The sequence below is a fragment of the Emydura macquarii genome, unplaced genomic scaffold, assembly GCF_026122565.2.
Source record: "Emydura macquarii macquarii isolate MOO-44397 ecotype Brisbane River unplaced genomic scaffold, CSIRO-AGI_Emac_v2 contig_3240, whole genome shotgun sequence".
Lineage (NCBI taxonomy): Eukaryota > Metazoa > Chordata > Testudines > Chelidae > Emydura > Emydura macquarii.
Genome location: NW_027133377.1, coordinates 3,935,428 through 3,961,674, shown reverse-complemented (window position 1 = coordinate 3,961,674; position 26,247 = coordinate 3,935,428). Strand labels below are relative to the sequence as shown.

The 26,247-nt window shown below is 36.0% G+C and overlaps 1 protein-coding gene across 3 annotated transcripts in view; it reads left to right on the top strand.

Annotated features, from left to right (window-relative positions):
• Positions 1-26,247, top strand: part of ELP4 (elongator acetyltransferase complex subunit 4) — a 256,406-nt gene that overhangs the window by 15,216 nt on the left and 214,943 nt on the right. For all 3 annotated transcript variants that reach the window (XM_067532071.1, XM_067532073.1, XM_067532072.1), the window contains exon 3: positions 14,685-14,806. In XM_067532071.1, the coding sequence (XP_067388172.1) occupies positions 14,685-14,806 (122 nt within the window). The remainder of the gene's footprint in view (positions 1-14,684; positions 14,807-26,247) is intronic.

The window sequence follows — 26,247 nt, the reverse complement described above, 5'->3', positions numbered from 1 at the left end:
TTCTATGATGCTCCATATCGGATAGTCTGATCATGTCTCAGAGGAATGCACTGTGTCTAGAATGGGGTAAGGGGGTTGGCTGGTTGGTGTTTTTTTTTTTTTTTTTCCCCCTGGCTATTGCTTGCTTGTTAAATAGTATGAAAAGGAAAAGAGGGATTTTTCTGGAAGAACTCTAAATTTTTCACATCCAGGCTCTGCTATAAATCATTTGAGTTGAATAGCACTTTACATAATTAGTATTTCAGCTCTGGAAGCTTGTTCTGGAGAGTTCTTCCTGAGTGGTGATCCAAAACCAAGCTCAGAGCATAGATTTGGTCTGCCTCCAGTTGCTGTGGAGATGGGAAACATCCCATTATGAAGACTGTCTAACATGGAAGGTCTTAGAATGAAAATTCACAGGTAAGATAGAATTTTCCCTATTTCTTTTTATATAAATCCTTCCTCAAATCAAAGCAGTATTTTTATTCATAACGTATGTATCTATACATATATTAAACACCAAAAAAAGGATTACAACTTTAATACAAACTGACACATTCCAGGATATTCAATAAAATGTATAGTGTCATATGCTTCTGTAAAGTGATTGGGAATGGTGAATTGACTTGTTTGACTCAAATTATTACAATTTTCATAGTACATAAAGTGTGCAGCCTTTAGGGACATTACTTTTTTCCATTTTATATACATTTTAGTACATACAAAAGTACCACAGAACTGGTTCAGTAAAGGTACCAGAAATGCAGCATTCCCCATTCTGCTCTACTAATATGCCAGAAGCCTGTTCTGCAGTACCATCTTTATAACTAACAGCTAATTTATTCTCTTAGATTTGAATGGTCAAACTTCAAAAAGATCTTTATTCACGTGAAATCTGTGTAAATATTGCCAAAGTGTGAACAAGAACATAAGCTTTGGGTCTTTGTTTGGAGGTAGATACAAGACATCAAGCATCTGCCCAAGATACAATTTCATGATATTAAAAGAGATTTAATCATTTACATGTAGCTATCAAAGATAAGGCCAGAAGGGACCACAGTGATAATCTATTTCTACCTCCTGTGTAACATGCAGCCATAGGACTTCCCTGAACTAATTCCTATTTGAAGTTGATCATATCCTTTGTAAAAAATATCCAGTCTTGATTTTAAAATTTCCAATGATGGAGAATCTACTACAACTCTTGGTAAATTGTTCCAACATTTAATTACCCTCACTGTTACGAATGTGCACCTCATTGCTTCTAAATTTGTCTAGCTTCAACTTCCACCCTTTGGATCTTGTTATATCTTTATCTGCTAGACTGAAGAGTTACTTAGTATCAAATTTTGTTCCTGCTGTATAGACTGTGAACAAGTTACCCATTAACCTTCTTTTAGTTCAGCTTAATAGATTGAGCTCCTTGAGCCTAGAATTAGAGGGCATGTTTTCAATTTTTTTAAATATTCTTGTGGCTCTTTGAACCATCTCCAGTTCATCTACATCCTTCTTGAACTGTGGATACCAGAACTGAACACAATATTCCAGTAGCAGTTGCCCCATTACCAAATACAGAGGTAAAATAACCCCCTATTACTACTTGATATTCCTTTGTTTACACAACCAGAGATCGCATTAGCCTTTTTGGTCACAGCTTCACAGTGGGAGCTCATGTTCAGTTGATTATCTACCATGGCCCCCAACTCCTTTTCAGAGTCACTGCTTCCCGGGATACCATCCCCATCCTGTGAGTATGACCCGTATTCTTTGTCCTAAAATTTGACTTCATATTTTGCTACATTAAAACACATTGTTTGCTTGCTTCCGGTTTACCAAATGATCCAGGTTGCTCTATATCAGTGACCATCCTCTTATTTACTACTCCCACTATCTTTATCATCTATAAACTTTATTAGTAATGACTGTTTTCTTCCAGATTATTGATTAAAAATATTAAATAGTTAAAAACTGATCCCTGTGGGACTCTACTGGAAACATACCTACTCAATCATGACTCCCCATTTAGAATTATGTTTTGATTCAGTTTTTAATCCATTTTACATGTGCCATATTGATTTTGTAACATTCTAGTTTCTGAATCCAAATGTCCTATGGTACCAATTGAAATGCCTTACACAAGTTAATTACATCAGTATTGTTATTTTTATCAACCAAATTTGTAATCTCATCAAAAAAGATATCAAGTTAGTTTGACAGGATCTATTTTCCATAAAAACTCATGGTGATTTGGTGTTAATTTTAATTCTTCATTAATCAAGTACTGTATCAGTAATTCTATTATTTTGCTTGGGACTGATGTCAGGCCTATACTTATCTAGGTCATCCTCTTTACCCTCTTTAAATACTGGCACAACATTAGCTTTCATCCAGTCTTCTGGAACGTATCCAGGATTTACTGAAAATCAACATTAATGATCAAGAGAGCTCTTGGCCAGCTCTTCTAAAACTCTTGGATGCAAGTTATCCAGAGTTGCTGGTTTTAAAATTCTAGCTTTAGTAGTTCTATTTTAACATCCTCCTGAGTTACTATTGGAATGGAATTTCATCATCATTGTATAGCAATACTTACGTTTTAAGAGTCAAGTTTCATGTCTATGATTTTCTAACTAATGTTTAAAGGCCAAGAGGGATGGGAAGGCTTGAAGTGCACTTACCTTACTTGCTAGTAAGAGATCAAATTTTCATGTGTTGAGTGGGGAAAAAACATGTTCCTTCTCTAGTAGTTGATCAAACTAAGGCAGGCAGAAGGCTAGGAAAGTCATGAATACTAAGCAGATGTAGATTCTCAATTGATATTCTATCTCAGGTCTAAATTTGGAAAAGGGATGACCAAGAGAAATAGGAACAATGACAGGCCAAGGCAGGTGTCCCGTAGAATATTATGTTGAGGTTACTAGTGATAGAGGAATCCAAAAAAGAACAGGTGGAGAAACTGGAATAAAATCAGCAGAAAAAGGTTTCTAAGAACTGTGCTGAGTAACTGAGAAGGGCAGTCAATAGTATCAGGTACAGGTCAAAGTCTTTATAATGTTAGGTTCTCCCATTGCCTGTTACAGAATGTTATATCTGAAGATACTGAAACTTATAATTATAGTGCCATAAGTACATGCATTGTACAGAACAAATAATAAGACAAGGTCCTCGCCCTGAAGACATTATAGTCTAGAAGGGCAAAATTGCTGGACAATACTTCTGCCACGTTGGGGTGTGAAAACAATGGTAGGATTAGGCTACAATCCTAAAGGATGTCTGGAAAAAAATGGATTCTACAGAAGTTTCTGCTGGAGGAGACAGAAGGCATTTTAGAATGAGGTAAAAAGCCATTCCAAGCAAAACAGTCAGAGAGCAGGCAGAAGGTATAGAGTGGGAAAAGTAAATGAAAAGGGCAGTAAGGACTGGAAGTCATAACGGAACTAAACAAGTGGGAAGAAAGGAGAGCAAAAATGTTGGCAAGAACAAGATTATTCAGGACTTGAAAATTAAGTTCAGGCTGTTGCACTTGATGTGGTAAAATGGGAAGCTACTAAGGGATTTGAAAAGGCATCTGATCAGATCAGCTGAAGGAAAATGAAGGAGTGAAATCCCATTGAAGTCAACAGAAAAACTCACATGGACTTCAGTAGAGCTAAGATTTCACTCCATGACTTTCTCTGAGTACATGACTAGCAATCCTCATTCATGAGTTATGAGTTCACTCATTAGATACCAGATATAAAGAAAGAAGCAACAGAGGAGTCACTAGCATTAAGGTAGTATCTGGAAGTGTGGGAAAGAATATATGTAAGATCTCACTTCAAACACTTTAGATTAAAAAAAAAAAAAAAATCCAAAACAATTCTGAAGCAAATAATGTTACACAAAAGACATTCAAGAAAGAACTGTCTTTTGTCATGTGTTTATACTCTGAAGATCTTGAAACTGGTTTTAAAGCTAGCATAGTTAGTATTGTTACTGGATTGTTAGAATGGCTCATCAATAATACAGAAAAACAGTAAAATCCTGTCATGAGATTAGTCTAGGCAAGCTTTATATTTCACAGGATTGAAGCTGTCAGTGTTAAACCTCCTAGGAGGTCCTTCAGCATTGTATTCCAAGTGTAGTAAAAAGGTTAAATTCTTTTTTTTAAACATTCTCTAAGGCAAGGATAAATTGCATTACTCTAAGATTAGCTCCCTTTGCAAATTAAATGCTCATCTTCACTATTTGACACCCATTATCCTGGTTAATTTAACCAACTAATAGTAGATTCAGGGTATTAAAATGTTTGTTTTAATTATTATGGTTCTTTAGAAATGCAATAATATAGGTTGCTAGACTATCCTGTATGCCAAATATTTTGCAGTATGTACATATTTAATGTTTAATAATCCAGCAGTGCTACTTGATAGTAAAGAACATTTTGATTCCCAGTTAAACTGAATTCTATTTATTCTTTATTTTACCATGTTTAAAGTGACCATATATACTAATTTTTCATATGATGATCCAGTATCCTAGGAACTTCTTTAGGGACACCTGTAACTTCCCACTTCATTTCATTAGTCAAAATATTTGGTTTTGTGAAACTTTGATTGTTCAAGCTGTTTTGCTATATCGAGTAGAACTATGTTTACCAGAAATAAACAGTGGAACTGGTGTTCAGTGTTGTGAACAGTTTTTGGAGTGAAGTGAAAAGTTGAATGACACTATCAAAACTGTTCTTTTGCTGAAAAATTGAATGGTAACAACACTTGTTCAGTGTTAAACTCATTCAGAATGCTAAGTTGCTGGGGTGGGGGAGAGAATCATGCACTTTGAGGAATATGTACTTGTTGCTGCTCAGTCAGGAGCTAAAAGCAATGACAACAGCATACTTTTTTAAGTGTAAAAATCTTTAAAAATATCACCAGGCAAGTGTCCTGATTTATCTATTTATTTATTTTTGAAAATACGGGTACCTTAACCATGCTATATGCCAAATTTCTAAAGATGGTACTATCTATTGTACTTCTGAGGTACTCCAGTTAACACAGTGGTTTACATAGTATAGGAACCTGAATAGAATTGCACAAATTCTTACATGCTTTAAAGAAGTTAAGTTTTATTGTTGTTTTGCCTTTTGTTGAGGTCACTGATAGTTAAAGGTTTTAAAGGTTATCATATAAGAGGGTTTTGTTCGGTAGCTGAGGTCAGGTTAAAAAAAAAGTTAAACCATAACATGTATTTTGTTAGAGACAGGACTATACTTGTACATTCTAAGCCTTGAAGCAATTTCAGCTACTTTAATTAGCTACTATTATTTTTGTTAGACATGCAATTTAACCTGACTGTTAAGGGTACTCTTCACTTGTCAATATAATTGACTTTATCACCTTTTAAAAAGTTTAAAAAGGTAATCTCTGGAGAGGTACAAATCAGTGATTTGCCAAATATAATTATACAAAATACAAGATGTCAAAATTCACCTTCCTGCAGAATGGCCAAATGCCAAATATTGTAACATATATGTTTGCCAACTCTGGTTTTGGCGTGTGCTAATTAAATACAAGTGACACAGACTAAATTCCCTCAAGCTTAGTAACTGTGGACATTAATAAAATATCTTTAACTGGAATTTCAGATACTGAAGATGATTAAGACAATCACATCTCATAACCTGCAGCAGTTTTGGTGAGATGTTTTGTAGCTAAACAAAGACTCACCTTAGGTCACACCACTATATTATAGTATTGTCTGTAGAAAAAAATATCAATACTAATGGACTGTGATGGCTTTTGACAGCTTTAGGGAAACCTGTCTACTTTTTCTACAAAAAGTGGTATTTGTATATTGTATTGCTGCAATTTTTTCCCCCCATAGCTTTCTGCTTTTTAAATAACTATGCTACTATTTATCTTATGGAAGTTTTCAAGTGCCCTTATGCTACTTTAAAAGGGTTTATATAAATATGATGTACACATGATGGTTTCTTTTGGGATTTTTTGGTTTTTTTTTGGTTTTTTTTAAATGCTTTACTCTGCCCCCTCTCAGAAGAATAACTTGTACATAAAACTGTATCCAGTTGATACTCTTTTACTTGTATTCTCTCGTCCACATCCTCACCTGGTGTAAATCAGTTATAGTTTCATTAGGGATCTTGCCCTTAACTTGTATATATTACAGCTAATGCCCAGCTGGCACATTTGATTTTGCTATTCATTGGTCTTTTCATGCTCTGGCAGCTCCTAAAAAACACTGTAGGTGTGCCTCCCAAGAGCTGGTAGCTTCCTCTTAATATTAATGGTGTGAATTCTCCAGCAGGGGTGCCCTGAGTGCTAAATATAGCCAATTGATGCAAAAGAGGGATAAGATTTCTATTGTGCTCACTGAGTCTATCCTAAGCACAGAGTCAGAATTGGGAATTGGTTCCTTATTAACCAGTTTCAGCATGGCCTTAACTGAGTTACCATTACTGTATATTGATAGCTATATTTTCCTGTCAGCTATTTTGGAATCTAAAGTGGTGCTGTGAGAGGAAACCAGAGAATGATGATGATAAACTAGTTATCTGCTCTCCTAAACTGCAGGGTCAGGAGAGGTTTAGCCATGTAGGCAACATGGCTAACTTCTAGGTAAAGAATCTTTCTTGTGCAGTTTTACGCTTCGCTAGCTACTCAACTGCCACTTAGCTTTGGAAATGCTCTTTGTTCAGAAAAAGTAGAGGAAGCTGTGGACTGTTTGTCTGAATTGCAGTGATTGGACCTAGGAACAGAGTCTGCAGCTGCAGGATTCTTCTATGCTTGTCTGCCTTAGCAGCTAGAGGTAAGGTGCACAATGAATGCAGCTGATGGGAGTACTGTTTAGAATGAAAGCTAAAACATAAAGATTTGGGGTCCTGCCTTAAGTGCCTAGGGCTTCATCTGAGTAGCACAAACTTAAGTTTCAGTCCCCATCAACATAGTCTGTTAGGACAGAAGTGGTTCTTGCCAAAAAAGAGACAAGTGGAGATGAATTTGAGGAATAAATATAATTTGGGATATTTCCCTTTTTGATTTCTAGAATAAGTTTTTGTTTTCAGATAAATTGTTGAAAACTTGCAAAATATTTTACCCATGAAAGAAGCTAATTGTTACACTGCTGAAATACCTGTAACAAACAATTTTAAAAAATCAGAGCTGTGTTCCTATGGCTTTTGAATAGTAACGTGACTATTGAAGCCTGGGCACAATGGATACTATGAGAAAAACCCTATCTGAGTGCACTTTAGATCTGAATACAACAAAAGTTTAGTGACCTAGAAATGAATCAATAAAAAGCTATTCTCTATATGACAAATTGAAGAACTGAGGATCCTTACAGATGCACTGACTTTAACAATTCAGGATACATTGTTTGTAAAGGCTTTCTGAGACGCATTTAATCCTTTGAGTACTGTAGTAGACTGAGGTGTTTTGTATTTAGATTGCTCTCTGACAGTTTATTTTCCTGTTTTTACTCTAAGTTCCTTCCATATGATAGAAACCAATGTAAGTAGCCTAAAAGAAAAGCTAATGCTAAGATGTTTTGTAACACTGAGTAAATGTTTATCTTTTTGGACTAAATTGCAAGTTCCTTATTGCTTTGCAGAATATTGTTTTTGAATTTTATGAGAATTAAGTGTTCCTCAGACTTTAATGATCTCTAGTTCTTAAGTGGTAAGTGTATCACAGAAAAATGTATGAAGCAACAAAGCCAATCATGATCCTAGATGTTGTGGTGGTTGGTGGGATTGTGTTACCCTTTTATCGTGGTGTCACCTTCATCTTCTTTGTAGTTCTAGTACTGTAGTAATAAGAAATGATGCAACATATTGTAATCAGGTACCCTGGTATAACAAATATACGTGTAAATATGTTTGCTTAAATGATCCTTACAATCCCCAAGGTCTAACTTGGGGAAGAGACACCCTTGGCTGTGGTTTTTCCTTTTGCCTCCAGGAGCAGCCAAAGATCTAACCACACCTCAGACAGCAAATTTGAGATGTAAAAGGCAGCTCCATAAAGGATACCGATGTAATCCTTACCAATGCTTCTTGTAGCAACCTGGGTCTACTAATGTTGATTCAATCTTCTCTGACTTAAATCTTAGTTGAATCTCCCAAATCCAAGTCTCAGGCAGACAGTTCCACTTCATCAGTCAGGTTGGTATGCATGGAGGCTTAGCACTGGGTATCATCTGCATATTGAAGGTGATACACTTCTACTTTTTTTTTACTAATCCCATTAATCCCCATTAATGGCTTCTTACACATGCCATGGAAGACTTTCAAAAGTACCTAAGGGATCTGTGATTGCAGAGCCATTGGCCATTATCTTTGAAAACTTGTAGCGATTGGGGGAGGTCCCGAATGACTGGTAAAAGGCAAGTATAGTGCCCATCTTTAAAAAAGGGAAGAATGGGGATCCAAGGAACTACAGACTAGTCAGCCTCATCTCAGTCCCCAGAAAGATCTGGAGCAGGTCCTCAAGGAATCCATTTTGAAGCACTTGGAGGAGAGGAAGGTGATCAGGAACAGTCAGCATGGATTCACCAAGGGCAAGTCATGCCTGACCAAGCTGATTGCCTTTTATGATGAAATACCTGGCTCTGTGGATGTGGGGAAAGCGGTGGAAGTGATATACCTTGACTTTAGCAAAGCTTTTACTATGGTCTCTTACAGTGTTTTTGCCAGCAAATTGAAGAAGTATTTGTTGGATTAATGAACTATAAGGTAGATAGAAAGCTGGATAGATCTTTGGGTTCAGTGGGTAGTGATCAATGGCTCGATGTCTGGTTGGCAGCCGGTATCAAGCGGAGTACCCCAGGGGGTCAGTCCTGTGTCCAGTTTTGTTCAACATCTTCATCAACGATCTGGATGATGGGGTGGATTGCATCCTTAGCAAGTCTGCAGATGACAATAAGCTGGGGGAAGTGGTAGATATGCTGGAGGGCAGGGACAGGATACAGAGTGACTTAGACAAATTGGAAAATTGGACCAAAAAAAATCTGAGGTTCAACAAGGATAAGTGCAGAGTCCTGCATTTAGGATGGAAGAATCTCATGCACTTCTACAGACTGGAGACTGACTGGCTAAGCAGCAGTTCTGCAGAAAGGGACTTGGGGGTTACAGTGGACAAGAAGCTGGATATGAGTCAACAGTGTGCCCTGTTGCCAAGAAGGCTAATGGCATATTGGGCTGCATTAGTAGGAGCATTGCCAGAAGATGGAGGGAAGTGATTATTCCCCTCTATTTGGCACTGGTGAGGCCACATGAGGAGTAGTGTGTCCAGTTTTTGGTCCCCCGCTACAGGAAGGGTATGGACAAATTGGAGAGAGTCCAGTGGAGGTCAACGCAAATGATTAGGGGGCTGAAGCATATGACTTATGAGGAGAGGCTAAGGGAACTGGGCTTATTTTAGTCTTCAGAAGAGAGGAGTGAGGGGCAGCCTTCAAATACTTGAGGGAGGGTTCCAAAGAGGATGGAGCTAGGCTATTCTCATTGGTGGCAGATGATAGAACAAGAAGCAATGGGGAAAAGTCTAGGTTGGATATTAGGTAAAACTTTCAGTAGGAGGACGATGAAGCATTGAAATGCATTACCTAGGGAGGTGGTGGAATCTCCATCCTTAACCTCTAAGGCCTGGCTTGACTAAGGCCTGGCTTGACAAAGCCCTGACTGGGATGATTTAGTTAGGATTGGTCTTGCTTTGAGCAGGGAGTTAGACTAGTTGACCTCCTGAGGTCCCTTCTAGTCCTGATTTTCTATGATTCTATGATTTAAGAGCATTAAGTCCTATTGAATGTCTTGTACTCCTAAATTCCTTTAGGTGCTTTTGAAAATCTTCCCTGTTGAACAGCTGGGACGACCAAACAATCTTGTGATTCCTCAGATAAAAGAGCCTTTATGGGAATAAGAAAACATTTACAGAACTACTCACTGGTGGCTTTTCTCACAGAGAAAGGAGCAAAGTCATTAAGGCAACTGTATCCGTGCCTGCCAATGACATATCAACACTAATTCGTGGTTAACAGGGTCAAAGGAAATTTCTCTGTCTAAAATCATCATGAGTTGTTGCAGCTCTCTCACCTTCCAGCACTACAGCAAGTTGGATACACTAATAACTTGTATCCATTTAAGGAATTTTCCTTCTTGTTGTTTTCTTTTTGGCTTTATATAGGAATTCATTTCTGTGTCACCACTTCATATCACAGCTTGTGCCTTGACTCATCTCCCCTACCTTCAGAACAGTCAAAAGTTGCCTGCAGCATAAATCTCTGAGTCCCAAGGAAATCAGCCAATTGGCTCTGATCTTCTTATCTCAGATTTTAAAATTTAATATTTCCTACAGTTTTATCCTTAAAGTGTATGGAGACCTCAGCTCTAGAGGATACAGAATTTATTCTTCACTTGTTTTGTTTAAAAGGGAAAACTTGTCTTTCCTCATCTGTTTATAACCACATTCAAGCCTTTCTTGAAACTGTATCTTCAGAATTTTTTCTCCCAAGATTCCAAAGTTAAAAATTAAAGTTTTTATCTACGAGTCTTTCTAACATAAAATTTAAAAGTCAGGAAACATATATATCCTGTTGGAATGACCTTTTGCCTTATGCTATGGTCCATTGAGAATTGGGAAAACTTTTAGCAAAACCATTAATCGCTTTTACAGTGTATTCTAAAGATGTTTGTAGTCTTGGGGTTGGGTTCGGCATTTTGTATGGGGTTTTTTTTTTCAACCAAATCATTAGAAATGGCAATTCCTGTGTCTGCCAACAAAAGTTTCGCAGTGCAAAACTGTTCTTTGAAGTCATCTCTGATGGTCATTTGCTTTCCATTTATTTCCCCTTGTCATCCCTATTTTGTTCTCTCCCCCTCCCCCAGTGTCCTTTATTTCTTTCCTTCCCAACCACTCCTTCTTTCCTCTTGCATCTCATTAGTTTCTTTTGCCTCCTAGTTTCCATAAGACATTATTTTGGCACATCTTAATGTGGTGTTTCCTTTGTTTTACTTTTTTTTAATATCTAAATAATGAGGAACATAATGGAAACTTCTTATTTCCAACTTCTTGGTTGTTTGGTGTGTGTTTTGGGGTTGGTTTTTGTGGGTTTTTTTTTTTTTGGTGGGGAGGGTGAAGGCAGTTCTTGCATGTAACCTAGACAGAATGAGGAAGAATGGTATCCATATTACAAGGAATTGGTTATTTGTCCTCTCATGTTCCATAGGTAAAGCCATATTACCATATGACATCAGGATTTTTCTTATTTTCCAGCAGTTGTATTAGTGAAGGGAGGACTCGACTACTAAATATGTTGAGAAGTTGTCACATCTTTTTTTCCTGAAGAAAATATTTCAGACTTCTTTAATTGATAGTTATGTTGCAATAAAGTGTGTAATCTAAAGTTCCATGTGTTTTGAATTAAACTGGTAGCTTTATTGGAAAATGTGTTGGTTTTATTTACACCGGAAGTAAACATTGCTGTGTGTGTATTTTCTAAAAATGTAGAAAATCAGAAATTATTCACATTTTGAAAAGTTGACATTTATTCTTACTGCCTCAATCTTAATTTGAAGTTATGGTAGATGCTGTTTTAGTCACGTGAAACCAAATGAGACTTTGTCTCATTTTCATTTTAGTAAATTCAGCTGCTTAGCTAACAACACAGAGAAGCTCGGATAAAGGAATTGTTTTACATACTGAGTGAAATTCAGACCTTTTTTCTTTTTTGAAGTCAATGAAAATTTTGCCATTGACTTCATGGGACCAGGATTCCATCCAGTGTATCTTTTAACGTTATTACACTTAATATAAGAATGGCCATATTGGGTCAGACCAGTGATCCATCTAGCCCAGTATCCTGTCTTCCAACAGTGGCCAATACCTCGGAGGTGTTGGAAGACAGCATCTTCCAGGTGTTGGAAGACAGCATCTGACAGTCAGAGGTTTAAAGACAACCAGTTGCATCCCTGACCATTTTGGCTAATAGCCATTGATGGACCTATCCTCCATGAACTAACTTAGTTATAGTTTTAGCCTTCACAACATCTTCGACAATGAGTTCTACTGGCTGATTGTTCATTGTGTGAAGAAGTACTTCCTTGTGTTTGTTTTTAAACCTGCCGTCTATTAACTTATTTGGTTGCCCCTTAGTTCTGCTGTTATGTGAAAGGTAAATAACACTTTTTCTTCACTCCATTCATGATTTTATAGGACTCTAGCATATCCCACCTTGGTTGTCTCCTTTCAAAGCTGCACAGTCCGTCTTTTTAATTTCTCCTCAGGTGAAAACTTTACCATATCCCTGATCATTTTTTGTTGCCTGTCTCTGTACCTTTTCCAATTCTAATTTTTCTCTTTTTTTTTTTTTTTTTTTTTTTTGAGATGGGACTACCAGAACTGCATGCAGTATTCAACATGGGCATACTCTGGCTTTATGTAGGGGCATTATGATACTTACTGTCCTATCTATCCCTGTCATAATGGTTCCTAACAATTTTAGCTTTTTTGACTGCTGCTGCACATTGATCAGATGTTTGCAGAGAACTACCTATAATGACTCCAAGATCTCTATTTTGAGTGGTAAAACAGTTAATTTTGTATGTATAGTTGCAATATGTTTTCCAATGTGAATTTATCAACACTTGTTGCGCAGTCACCCAGTTTTGTGAGATCCCTTTGTAACTCTTCGCAGTCTGGTTTGGGCTTAACTATCTTGATTAATTTTTTATCATCTGCAAACTTTGCAACCTCACTGTTTACCTTTTTTCCAGATAATTTATGAATATGTTGAACAGCATTGGTCCAAGAAAAGATCCATGGGAGATCTTGCTATATACCTCTCTCCATTGTGAAAACTATCCATTTATTCCTATCCTCTGTTTCCTATCTTTTAGCCAGTTACCAATCCATGAGAAGACCTTCCCTTTTATTGCATGACTACTTACTTTGCTTAAGGACTAAACCAAGAATTGCCTCTCCCTTTGTGGGTTCCAGGTCTAACTGCTCCAAGAAGCAGTCCTTAATTGTGTCTAGAAATTTTATTTCTGCATCCTGTCCTGAGGTGACATGTACCCAGTCAATATAAGGATAGTTTAAATTCCACATTATTATTGAGATTTCTGTTTTTATAGTCTCTCTAATCTCCCTGAGCATTTCAAAATCACCATCACCATCCTGGTCAGGTGGATGGTAGTATATTTCTACTGCTATGCTCTTTTTTATTCAAGCATAGAAAATAATTATCTATAGAGATTATGTGCTACAGTTTGATTCCTTTAAGATTATTCTGTAGTTGACTGCTTTCTTTCACATGTAGTGCCACTCCCCCACCATCATGACCTATTCTGTCCATTCCTATTTGTTTTGTACGCTGGTATTACTGTGTCCTATTGATTATCATCATTCCACCAACTTTCTGCGATGCCTAAATATATCAATATCCTCATTTAATAATTGGCACTCAAGTTCACTCATCTCAGCATTTAGACTTGCATTTGTATATAAGCAGTTACAAAAAATGTCAATGTTTAGTTTTCTGCGTTCAAGTGATGTAATTGAATGGGACTCCTTTTTGTTTGGTTGGGGTTTTTTGGTTTTCTCTTCAGCTCCTATCTGTACTTTATCAAGGTGTAGCACATGCCCTCCCCCCCAAAAAAAACAGACCACACTAGACATTTCAGTCAGTCAGGCACATGGCAGGCAGCAAGCACACAACAACAACAAATGATGACAAACTCACCCCAAGGGTATTGTATAATTGCCCTTCCTTCACCTGGAGAACCTCTCAAAACTCCCCTGTATGCTGCTCTTGTTCACTAGCTCCTCTGGGGAAAAAACCTACAAACACACATGCTTCTGATCTTGTCCTTGATTTTCATATGTTTAGTTTACATAGAGTGACAACAAATTGTCAACCTGAAGTTATTTTGCCAATTAAAAATGCTTTTAAAGATTAAATTTCTAGAGGCTTATGTTTTATATAAATGCTTCCATGTCTATTTGCTGTTCTTGAGTGTGCATTTACACACATTTAGGGTGTGAGAACTGCTATATGGAATTGAACTGTTTTGGCACCATAGACACAAATACTGATGGGAAAATGGTAAGTGTATAGAGAGATGCCATTTCTTATTACAGTAGCTGGTATGTGTCATTTATGCTTGTGAAATGTCATATAATTTTATAAAAAGCCATGACAACTTGATGAGTAGCATATAGTTCTACCATGCATGAGAGAGAGAGAGAGACATAGTTTGATCTTTTGCTTTCCTGATGACCCAAAAAGGTAGAAGCATTAGGTGAGGGAGCAGTTGAGAAGTTCTTTGAGCTATTGCAACTTCAAATTAGTTGATATTGGTGGGAAACTGAATTGTGAAGAAGGCCTGGTTCTTGTCTTCAGATGGTGGATGCTTCTGGGATGTGGACCTAATGTATGTCAGGATGTGTCTAGAGTGCCATAGCTATGCCTTTTTCTAGCCTGAAAAATCAAAAATACAGCCTCTCATTGAGTCATACATTTAAAGCTTTGGATTCATCTTGCTTAGCTCATGCTGCTGGAGTTCTCGCTGGATCAGCATACTTATGGGAGGAGGCAGACCTGAATAGGTACTCAAAGGGCATTTGTACAGTGTTTGCGGAAACATGGGTGGGAAAGGTGGGACACACACAGACACTTGCATTTTATGACTAACAAAAATTCCTCTATTTCCACAGAGGAAGATAAATACGGTATTTACTCCAACCTGTTGCTCAAGTATTTTCTCGCTGAGGGAATAGTCTGTGGACATAAATTGTTTGTTGCTTCTGCTAAAGAGGATCCTGCTGACATTTTAAAGGTAAAAATAAATTGATACATTACATTATAGTTTATTAATCCAGAATGTGTTTTTACAAATCTGTTTACAAAGTAAAATTAATCTCTTGATTGACAATGTTTTAAAATATGTATTCTATATTATACACACCAATTTATTAAATGAAATTATAAACAATGTATTAACTTATCTGTTATATATAGCGAATTTCAAAATAGTTTGAAAAAGTTTGGTGTGTCTCTCACAATCACATAGCTGCTGTTTCTTGTGTTTATATCTAGGAAAATAGAAATGAAATACTATTGAGACACCTTGAAATATATAGATTTTTGACCTATATATTCAAACAAGAAGCTGAGAGCTTTCTTTCCACTATAAATATTTTGTAATCAGTCATTTCAATGGGCTTTGGATCAAACCTTAAGTCAGTGGAAAAATTCCCATTGACTTCATTGGGCTTTGAATCTGGCCCATAAACCCTAATCCTGTAGACACTTTTGAACACAGCTAATCCCATTGAACTCAATGGGGCTATTCACTTTCATGAAGTTACTTGTGTGCTTAATTATTTGCAGGATGGGAGGGGGGGCTTTTTTTTTTTCGCTCTCTTTTCACCCACATTTTTAGTGATCTATAGTTCCATATTTTTATTTCCTATGAGTCAGCTGTAACTTGCTCATTATAAAGGAAAACTAGCTAGCTTTTAATCAAAAACTAGTCAAAACTGCAAAAAGGCTTGAATTATATAGACAATCTTATGAAATTTCCATGTTAATACATTTCCATTTCTTAACACTTCAAATGTTAAAAAATAGCCCTTGAAATGTATCTGTAATTTACTGGCTTTACATGACACAAGTACTCCGGCTTAAATTCTTGAGGGATTCTGTCTCAGGACTAAACTACTATTTTTCTTTTCCCTTTACTAAAGCATATATTCTAGTGTCATTATGTCCATTAAGTATTATCTTGAGCACTTAAAAAAATGGATTCTCAGTGACATGATATAATTGCTTCTATGAAAATCTAATGGTTTTGTGCAGTGGCCTTGGTTTTTTCAACCTGAGAGAGAAATGCTGTTGTAGATGGAATTTTTTAAATTTGTTCTTGTGTTTATAATGTATTATCTAGAACATGACATTTTGGGTTAATTATAACATTTAATTTACCTGACAAAATCTATACTTCTAATGTATTTAATGCTCTTAAATTTTAAACTGATGGTAAAAGTCAAGCACATTGACTTGTTCATGGCTATGAACCATCTAATCTCTACAGTAAATTCTCTCACTGACATGGAATTATCCAATTAACTAACTTTAATATATCTTAGAATGGACTAGCTAAAGTAAATATTCATTACTATTACTTTTTTATTATGTTCTTTAAGTACATTTTACCGCATTTTTAAAAGAAATCTCTGTCATGGAATATATCAGTATTCTCTCATCCCTGTAACTTATGCAAGTTTTTGGCAGAAATGCCTTCCTGGTTCCTACCAGAAATTCCTTAAAAGTTATACACCAGATATTTTAATTTTTCAGAGTTTTTAATACGATATATATAAACAAACAAACAAAAAAAGGTAAAGAGACACTGACAACCTTTCAATCTCATTTTTAGAAAAACGTTGTTTTTATTACAATAATAAAGAACACCAAAAATTGCTATAACTGAGTACTTGGCAAAATATTAAACAAATGGGGAAAAAAAGAACTATGGGTTTTTGTGATAGCGGTTTGTATACAGTTTTGCTACTTCTTTGAATAGTGAGTTCCTCCCTTGCTTAAAAAATCCTTGCAGACCTCAGTAAATGTGCAAAAACTTAAAGTGCTACACTTTGTGCTTCTGCTATGTATATCTCTTTTGAAATGCATTATCTATATATGTGTGCTTCAGTGACTGCATTTAGGGATTGATCCTGAAATGTCCTAAGCGCTCTGGCTTTGGTTCCACAAAACACATCCCATTGATGTCAATGGGAGCCATAGAGCTCTGTACCTAGTAGGATAAAGCCGTAACTGGAGGTCAGGATGCATTACTTACATGAACTATATTGGTACTATTAGGAAGTCAGCTTGGGAGTGGCATTACTGGCAACCACTCACTGGCTCAGAAGTAGAGTGTGGGGCACAGTTTGGGGATACATATATTCAGTAGGAGCCTTCTCAGCCACTGCATTCAAATCCCCTTTGCTCTGTGGCCAAAAATGTATTTGGGTTTCTAATGCTCAGGAAACTTAAGACTTTTCATAAAAACTGACTTGCTTAGCTTTTGGAAGAAAGGGCCTTCAGGTACTTTGGAGTAGAGGTCCTTTCCTCTGGAACCTCTGGCTGCTCATGACTGGAGCTCATAAAAAAGTCAAACTTTGCAGGATAGCATATTTGACTTTCGTTGCTGGGGATAAAAGTTGGGAAACTGAGTCACAAATCCACCCAGTTTAGGGTTAATTTTTGTCTCTGTATGATTTCAGACAGAATTATTGTCACTTTTAGTGTCTGGACATATATTTTATAACAAACAAGACAAAACTGGTAAATGGGCCCAAGTTACCACATTCTGAGGCACTGGGAAGTTTTTCCACCTTCCATGATAGTCTTCACTTTCTCTGATCCCATGATCTGGTCCTTCTGTCCCATTCTCCAGTTTCTGGTTTGGTGTTTCTTCAGTTCGGGCCCATGTTCACATAGACTTTTTATACATTTCTATGTTACAGATTACTTAATCTTTATCCAAGTAGCTTTTAATTCGTCAACCTTTTGGAATTTAGGTAACCCATACATTACCCATGCACAAGCTTCAATTACCCAACTTCAGTATTTTTCCTGCTGGATTTGCAGTTTCTGGATCATGTTACTGTTTTGGGTTTTCCCAGAGAAAGGAGGTTTTTATTTATCATTATATCTTTGTGTATCTTTTACTTACTTCTTCCAGTATGTGTTACCTTTGTTCTGTCACAATATCATTTTAAGCAGATTAGTAATTCTGTGTAAAAGAATTGGCAAAACCACGCTTATGCCTGCCAAAGCCTTGGCCTAAATATTACCTCATTTGTGCTCATTCACTATACATAGCTATATTTTTACTGATTTGTAATTATCAAAGCTCTTAATCTTACCATTAACAATTCTTCATTTTATATTTCAGTGTTTTAAGTCAGTATATATTATTCTGTACTACCCTTATTTATTAGAAAGGGGAGGGAGAGTTACGGAAAACATGATGATTATTTAATGTCAGCATTTCTTATCTTTAAACATTGGTTTTTCATTCAAAGTACAGTTTCATTTGTGAATCATACAAAGAAACTTCATTAGAAATTTTCCTGTGAATGCATTTTGAGGGATATCTCAGTTTTAGGGCCTTTGATATTTAGTTTATTTTAATGGTATTCCAACATTTGTTTAACTAAGAATTTTGTTCAACCAACCTTCAAATAATGTGGGGATTGTAGAGTGCACAAGGAGTACAAGGAGTGGAAAGACAAAGATTTTAACTCTCTTAAACAATGAGTTATACAAACTAGGTTAGTTTTCTTTAGATAAAATTCAGGCAATGATTTCAGCGTACTATAGTTTTAACGAATATTTCAGTAAACTATTGCATTTTAAAAACCTGTCACCATCAACTAACCCAGCAAATGATTCACCAAAACAAGGATATTAAGAACATTTATATCTACAGTGCAATGTTAAATGCTGTAATTGCCTTGCATTAATTTTATGATATATGATTGGGTGTTTCTTGAACCTATAACCAAGACAAATATTGCTGGTACTTGAAAGGGGAAAAGGCAATCTTTTAGACCATAATTATCTTAAAACTGTATAACTAAAAGACAAGTAGAGGATAAAAAGCCCCCATCAGCTGCCGAAGATATATTATATTACCACCCAGCAATTTATCCATCATCCTTTTCAAAACATATTCATGCCTATTGTAGTCAAAGCTCCTTCAGGAAGTCAGCATTAAAGATGTAACACTAAAAATTACACCCCTCTAGAAAATCCTATAGAACAATATACATGATGTTTTCAACAGGATATTTTAAACATTTCAGAGCATTTCTGTTCAGTCAATACACTTATCTAAAAGACAACTCTCCACCATAAGTGTACATAGTGTTAGGAGTTTGTGTTGGAAGATTTATTATGGTATACTTCACTTCCATTATGTAAGAAATCATAAAATAAAAGACTGAGTCAAACCTTTGTTGAACTTGATTACAGTGGGAATGTGAAATTGCCATTTTACATTTTAATGTGTTTAATACAATTTGTTACTGAAAAATGAGTAAAGTTAAGCTTGAAATTAAAGTTTTTATATGTAACCCTGGGGGGAAAAATGAAATATTTTGTTTGTGTTTTAGACCCATTCTCTTCTTTCACTGCAATTGCCATATTCTAAAAATCCAATCAGTTTATTACGCCAATCTATATAGTATGTGTCAGGGTAGGACAGATTTGAAAAGTAAACCACTGTTAAAAATATACTAGAAGTAACACCAATGGGTAGTACCAACCTGGGAGTCCTAGATTCAAGCCAGCTTGAAGTCCTTTCAGCAAACACTGCAGCGCATGGGGGAAAAGAAAGATGAGACCCAGCTGGGGGCTACCCCTTCCCCACAATGACCTTCCAGCCCAGAACTGTGTGGGGAAGATACCTCTATAATTAAGGGTAGGGAAGGGTTATTAGGACCCCATCTTTACCCTCTAGCTATATGGACTCAGGAAAGAAAGAAACTACATGGTAAAGCCAATCAGAGACACTGCTGCAGAAGCATTTTCAGCAGCAGGCATATTTGGACACAGATGATGTCGTCAAACTGTTTTCTACAGTTCTATTGTCATCGTTCTTCTCATGTGCCAACTGGCTACTTGCACCAGCCGCTTCCCACCGCCTCCTCACAGTTGCTTCTCTTCAGCCTAGATTCACTTGTCCTTCTTGCTTCTCTTTATCCTTCCTTCCTTCTCCCCATTCTTTCCTTCTCTTCCCCCTTGCCTCCCTCTCTCTTCCTTTGTTTTTTCTTTTTACTTTCTTTTCTTGTTTCCCCCCACCCATCCTTTCCCTAGAATACATATAAGGTATATAATAAAGTGCAAAAAATAGAATGAACCAAAAATTAAACAAAGCAAACGGCTCTATGAAAATAGTCCAAATGTCATCATAACGTTTTTTTAAATAAAACTAATAAAGTTTGTAATTTGGTAATCTATGAATAATAGAATAGGTGAAAATCCATTTGCTTTAGTAATTTTTCAATTGAAGGAATAGGATAATTGCTTTTAAAAAAGGGGAATAAAAACTGGTATAAAAGAAATCAAGAATTAAGTGTTGTATTTGAGCTAATTTATGTTTATTTTGTAAGTATGATTGTGACATTGTATCAAATGCAGCGCCAAAATCCAGATACTACATTTGTTGCAGTTCTTTTCAGCACCTTGTATTGCTATTTTATTGAAAAAAAACCCTCGTGTTTAACATGGTTTGTTCCTGACTCATCCAGTTTGTTCCTTATGATTTGGTTAATCTCTATGTGTTGAATGACTTTGTTTCTCTAAGTATTTCTTTTGATGTTTTACTATGAATTGAGGCTAGATTTGTAGGATCACCAGGGTTTCTGATTTCTTTCTTTTCTTCTTTTTTTAAATCTAGTGCCACATTTTCTACAATCTTCTGATACTCCTTGGTTTTCTGTCATTCTTTTCCTTTTTTTCCCTCGCCACCTAAAGCACTCAAAGATGCATGATTTGGATATATTTACATTTTTCACCACTGGTGAGGCCCACATGATCGCATTTCTTCTGCTCTGGCATGTATATCCTTAAGAAGAGGTTTCTAATTCAGGAAGCTTCCTTCCGTTCTTGCATGCTTTGCCTTCTCTATCACCAAAGGACTTGAATCACTGTCTTGTTCCATTTTCAGTCTCTTCACTTAAGTAGTTTCACTCCACCCTTGCTCTCTCTCTCGCCCATTTCTTTATCAGACATGTCTATAAATTAAAGAGAATTCATAGAAGAGCATCGAGAATGGGGAAGCACTGATTCTAAAAGAGATTAAAAGAAAGAAATATAAGGTATTAACAAGGAAGTAGAATGATTATTTCAAATAGTCTAAAAATACCTAAAAAATTGTGCCTAAGCAGCTCAAGAAAGCTTTAGATTGAATGGCAGTACAAATATCTTGGTGAATAAAACACTAGACCGTATGGAAGAGTTACTGTAAGCACTTTCACCACTTCTAATTATTTGACCTATTTAAAATTAGGCTGGAGAAAGCACTAAAGCCAACATTATCAAAAGTACTTAATGATTTAAGATATCCAATTTGAGATCCCTCAAAGAGGTTTAATTTTAAGAGGGAGGAAGTTCAGCATCTTCTGAAAATCAGGATCCTTATTTTTGAAAATCTTGGTTTGAAGCTATGCTACAAAGAGCCATCAACCCTGAAAACGAGGTGGACTGGATGGCATAAGAGGATTTTTCCAAAACCTAATTGCTATAATTATGAAATTTCTATTAAATCCTGGTTCCAACTCACATTTCCCCCAATGCTTGATAAGTTTACAAGTATTTTAATTTTGTTTAATTCTACCTTGATGGTAATTGTACCTATAAAATAAAAACACTGTTCTCCCTTTGTATGCAGTAGTATACAGTAATTTTTTTAAAAAGGATATCTTGTTGGGAAACCTATAGATTAGTGATTATCAACTCTAATTCTGTTTCTTTACACCTTTTGTAAATGATTAGAAACCAACATGAGGACGCTTTGGTGGAGTTATTTTAGCAGTCCGTATCAGGGATTTGTTAGACATAACTTCTTATGGGTGTGTGTTCTGTTTCCTGTTGTTTTATCAGTATTCAAACAGCTGAAGTGAAAAATCATGCAAATGAACTGGAGAATCCCAAGGCAATGTAAATCTGTTGTAACTGACTCTACGCAACCAACCCCTGTTTCACTGACTTATTTCCCCCCTCCATCTGTTGAATAGCCCTTTGGAGGCCACTGCAGCCAATGGAAATAGAACAGCTCTGCATCTGCTCTAAGTTAGGTTTGAGACTGAAGTGACTCCTGGCAGCCCCAGGGAATAATGAACTGAAAGGTGGCCTAAAGCAATCTTTGCCTCCTCTCCCAGATTTGCTGAGCTATCGGTCCAAGAACACACAGAAATCTCAAAGGTATCTATTTGCATGTCTCTATTGCCTGGTCTCTTAAAAAATATCTAATCTGCTCTGGATTCACTACATTCCTTGTTCCTCCTATCCCCCAATATCTCCGAGCACTTACAAAGCTCATTTACATGAGGGCATCTTTATATCTATGCTGCAGCTGCAGGCGTGATTTGTGGCTCATGTAGACGTACCTGCACTATCTGTTATCTATGTAGTTAGCTAAAAATAGGAGTGAATCTAACACAGGTATATCTTCACAAGCTGCAAACCCCACCCACAGTTACTATGTGGAAGTACTGTTATAGTCCTTAATTAAAACTAAATAAGATTTTTATCCAGGCTAGGAAATGGACATTGAAGATATAGTGGGCAAAAATCTGAAAATACTTGGTTACTTGGTGTTGATTGAACAAAAAGACTGCTTTCTTTGGCATAGACTGGAGATTTCATAGGGTTTGTCTTCATGCAGAAATTTATTGGGATAGCTGTATCACTATGATTATATCAGAACAGCTCCCCATGTGGATAGTTTTATTGCAGAATGAGTGCCTTTTAGCATATGCTTCGAAAGCAACATATGCTAAACCAGGGAAAAAACACATTAAGTGCCCACATGAGGAGTTACACAATTAAAACTATTGCAATATAACTATACCAGTAAATTTTCCCCTTGTGGACAAACCAATAAATACAGCTAAAACAGCTTTTAATCTAAAGGAAGAGTACTCTTTGACAAATCTGAAATCTGACTGGTGCCCAGGACTTCCAAATTAATCTCTTTAGGATTTATATGTCCTAACTTAATATGGTGGTCTGCACTGTCTGCTATTCCAAAGGATCTCTGCATGAAAGTAAGGATACATGTTTACTTCAGAAGATGGCATTTTAGTTGTCATTATTTTGATGCACATCAAATACACTGAATCATTGGAAAATGTGTACAAGCAGATTTTGATGACTGACGATACTTTTCAAATTGCATGAACTTATAAAGTGACCCAGCTGATACATCTCCAGAGTTCCTGCTTATAGGAAAGGTTCTACCTTCTCAATTCTAAGGCTCTTTTGAGCATGCCACTTCTTCTCTCCTCCCTGAATTTCCACATTCACATCTTTAGTAACGAGTTATGCTTCTGAAACCTTACTGACTTAAGTAGATTGTGCATCTCAGCCAAATACACAAGGTTGCACTGTCATAACAGTGCTACATAAAACTATGGCAACATGCTGCTGAAGAAGTGAAGATAAAGGTCCCATATGCTATTTGGTTCCAAGTGCCAATAGTAAGCAATTACGTTTATCGCATATATAGAAATCTAATTCCAGGTACTACTGTTAGAAGGTGAAACGGAATGCATGAGTGTGAAAGTGGGGGGAAAGGTTCTTTGTTTTTCTTAAGGAAAATAACATTGAGGCCCTTTTTAAACAAAGATCATGCAGGAAGGAGTTCAGATTTGTTTCAGTCCATAATTCGAACAATGTAAGGAAACTAAGAGAAGAAATGTCTAGGTTTAAACTCCAGGTTTCCTGATTGCTGTTCATTTGATTGCTTAGTGGATTTTCTTTTCTTTGGATCTTCGTTTATAGATTTTGATATTTATAAATCACAATGTCAAATCCAAGAATATTGAATCACTTACGTAATTGCTGAGCATATTATTACACATTCTTACCAAACATAAACTAAAAAATATGATTAAAAGACCAAATTATAGAAACAATAAAACATTTAGGTCAGCGTTTTATTTAAGTATTAAATGTTGAAAGGTTACTAAGTTGTATTTTAAATTCAAACTTTTCAGAATTGGCCTGTTCAATTGATGCAATATAACTCGTGCTACTCGTTTACCTCAAAATGTCCTGTGTAAACTTTTTAAAAATCTGTTTAGATCAACACTATTCATCCTGCAGCAGTTTTGCCAAATGGCATGTGCATTAATTTCAGATGACCTCAATCTTACCTAATCATTTTTTACAGCAAGGTCATCATAGTGATGATCATAATGGTCCCTTTTGGCCTTGAAATCTGTGATTCAGTTCTCACCAAGTTTTAAATAAAAATAAATGGATTAACCAAAAATGATGATAATAAGGGCAGTACTGCCACTCAGGCAGAGGGACAATATTTGTTTCCAATAAAAATTCAAACAATTTGCAAAAAAGCATTCCTACCTGCAGTGATCAACACAGTGGAAAACTGAGCTGTCACACTTTTTTCTGATGAAATAGGTATTATATGGCTTGTGACAATGAAGTAAATACTTCATTCATATGCTTTCTTGAAGTGATTATTTATACCATGTACATTATCATTTTAGTAATAATGAGGGAAATAAGGAAAAACACTTTCTCTATGGCTCTAATCCTACAAAGATTTAAACACATGTTTAACTTTAAGCATATGAATAATCCCTTTGTAGTCATTGCAATTACTGACATCCTGAAAGCTCAGCACGTACATAGCTTTTTTCAGGATTTGGGCCTCAGACACCTTCAGCTTTTTCATCCAGACTGCCCTTGTTACTCCTACTGTGGTGTTCTCCTTTTTATTTTATTTTATTTTTTATTCATCCTGTTCTGCTGAGATTTTTCCTGAACTAATTCAGAGAATATTGAAAGAAAAAAGAGATAATCTAACCTCCCCTATGTATTTCTAGTTTACATTTTCTTAAAAAGAGTTATAGTGACAGGAAATTATGAAAAAGAGGTGTACATGATTCTTAGCCCATAGATTTTACATATGTGTGCTCTTGAAGAGAAGACACTTTTTCAAAGTGAGACAATCTCTCTGGTCACAGATCCACTATAGTCACTGGCAAACTTCCATTTAGTTAACATCTTTGAATACATGAAAGGGAGGATTTTTTCCCCTCTGATTCAGATTTATCTTCTATTGGCATCCATTCTCTACTATGAATGTTCAGAAAACTAAGTCTCACCTGGAAATGGAAATGAAGTAATGTACGGGGGGGGAAGCTAAATTGGTGGACATTCTGTATCCAATCACTTGTATTCTTGAACAATAGTACTTGTCTTCAATATATTTTCCAGAAAGAAATGGAATCCTCCTTGATTTTGTTTGTTTAAAATAGCAATTATGTAATATATTAGTAAAACAAAGTATTTACCCTTTCTGACTGCCCACCTGGTATCCTTTAAATGCTAAAAATTAACATAACGAAGAAGCACTTATATTTGTGTGGCTTTAAAACTGAGTATTTAAATATCATTGCAAATGGAGATCAACTGTGAGTCATACTCCCTTTAGTTTTTTCTTTTCTTTCAAACATTCTGTAATCATACCTGTGGCAGTAACTGCTTTGCAAAATACACTTAAAATAAAGCTATTTTGAACAACCTATTTATTGATACATGAATAGATAATGTTTAAGATTCTTTAGTATTAATTATACAGTTATTAAAACCCGCAAGGTTCAAAGGATTTTATTTAAGAGGGATTTCACATACAGCCTGGATTATGGTGCTAAATAATAGCACAGTAGTACTTCTGTAGCATTGTAAAATAGCTTAGAGAGGAGTATGATGTCTATAGTTGGTGTAATGCATTGGTAATTAAGAGGGTGTGAGGTTAAGCTTCATTAACTGCTGTGGGATTGTATCTTGGGTTTCATTATGCCCTGGAGAACATAAGAAGTGAGAGAGGTCAAACTGTTAGAATCTGATTTTGCTTAGTGCATCTGCCAAAGCAAAGTAAGCAAAGTAATGTAGCAGCAAATACAGAGACATGGATAATTCATAATTTGGATTGTATACATTTTTACTATAGAGATGAAAAAAAATATTAGTAAAGTGTTTAATTATAGTTGTGATAAAACTTCCATAAGCTTTGGGTTTTAGGGAATCAAATTACTTTAGTTACAATGTGTACTGACAGATGTTAGAAAACTGGATTTTTTTTCTAGTTCTTGTTTTTGTGATTTTTTTTTTAAACAAACCATAATAAATTGTGCTTATTCACATTAGCAATTATCTTTTATATTTGCATTCCGCAAGAAGCAAATTTGTGTGTTATGGGTCCTTAGGAATGACTACTCTTATTTTGTTTTTTTAATTTTATTTATTCACTCTCACACTGCCACTTGCTCTGTTGTCTGTTTGTATATCAGCACCAAATACATGGTAGCTGGAAGCATTCTTTGTCAGTGAAGATTTGATTCTCATATGCTGTTTCTTCTAGCAAGGGAGAGTATAACAGTTGTCAGGAGACATTACATCCTGATACCACAAAATTAAGAAGTCCCAGAGCTTTTCAAATCTCTACTCTGG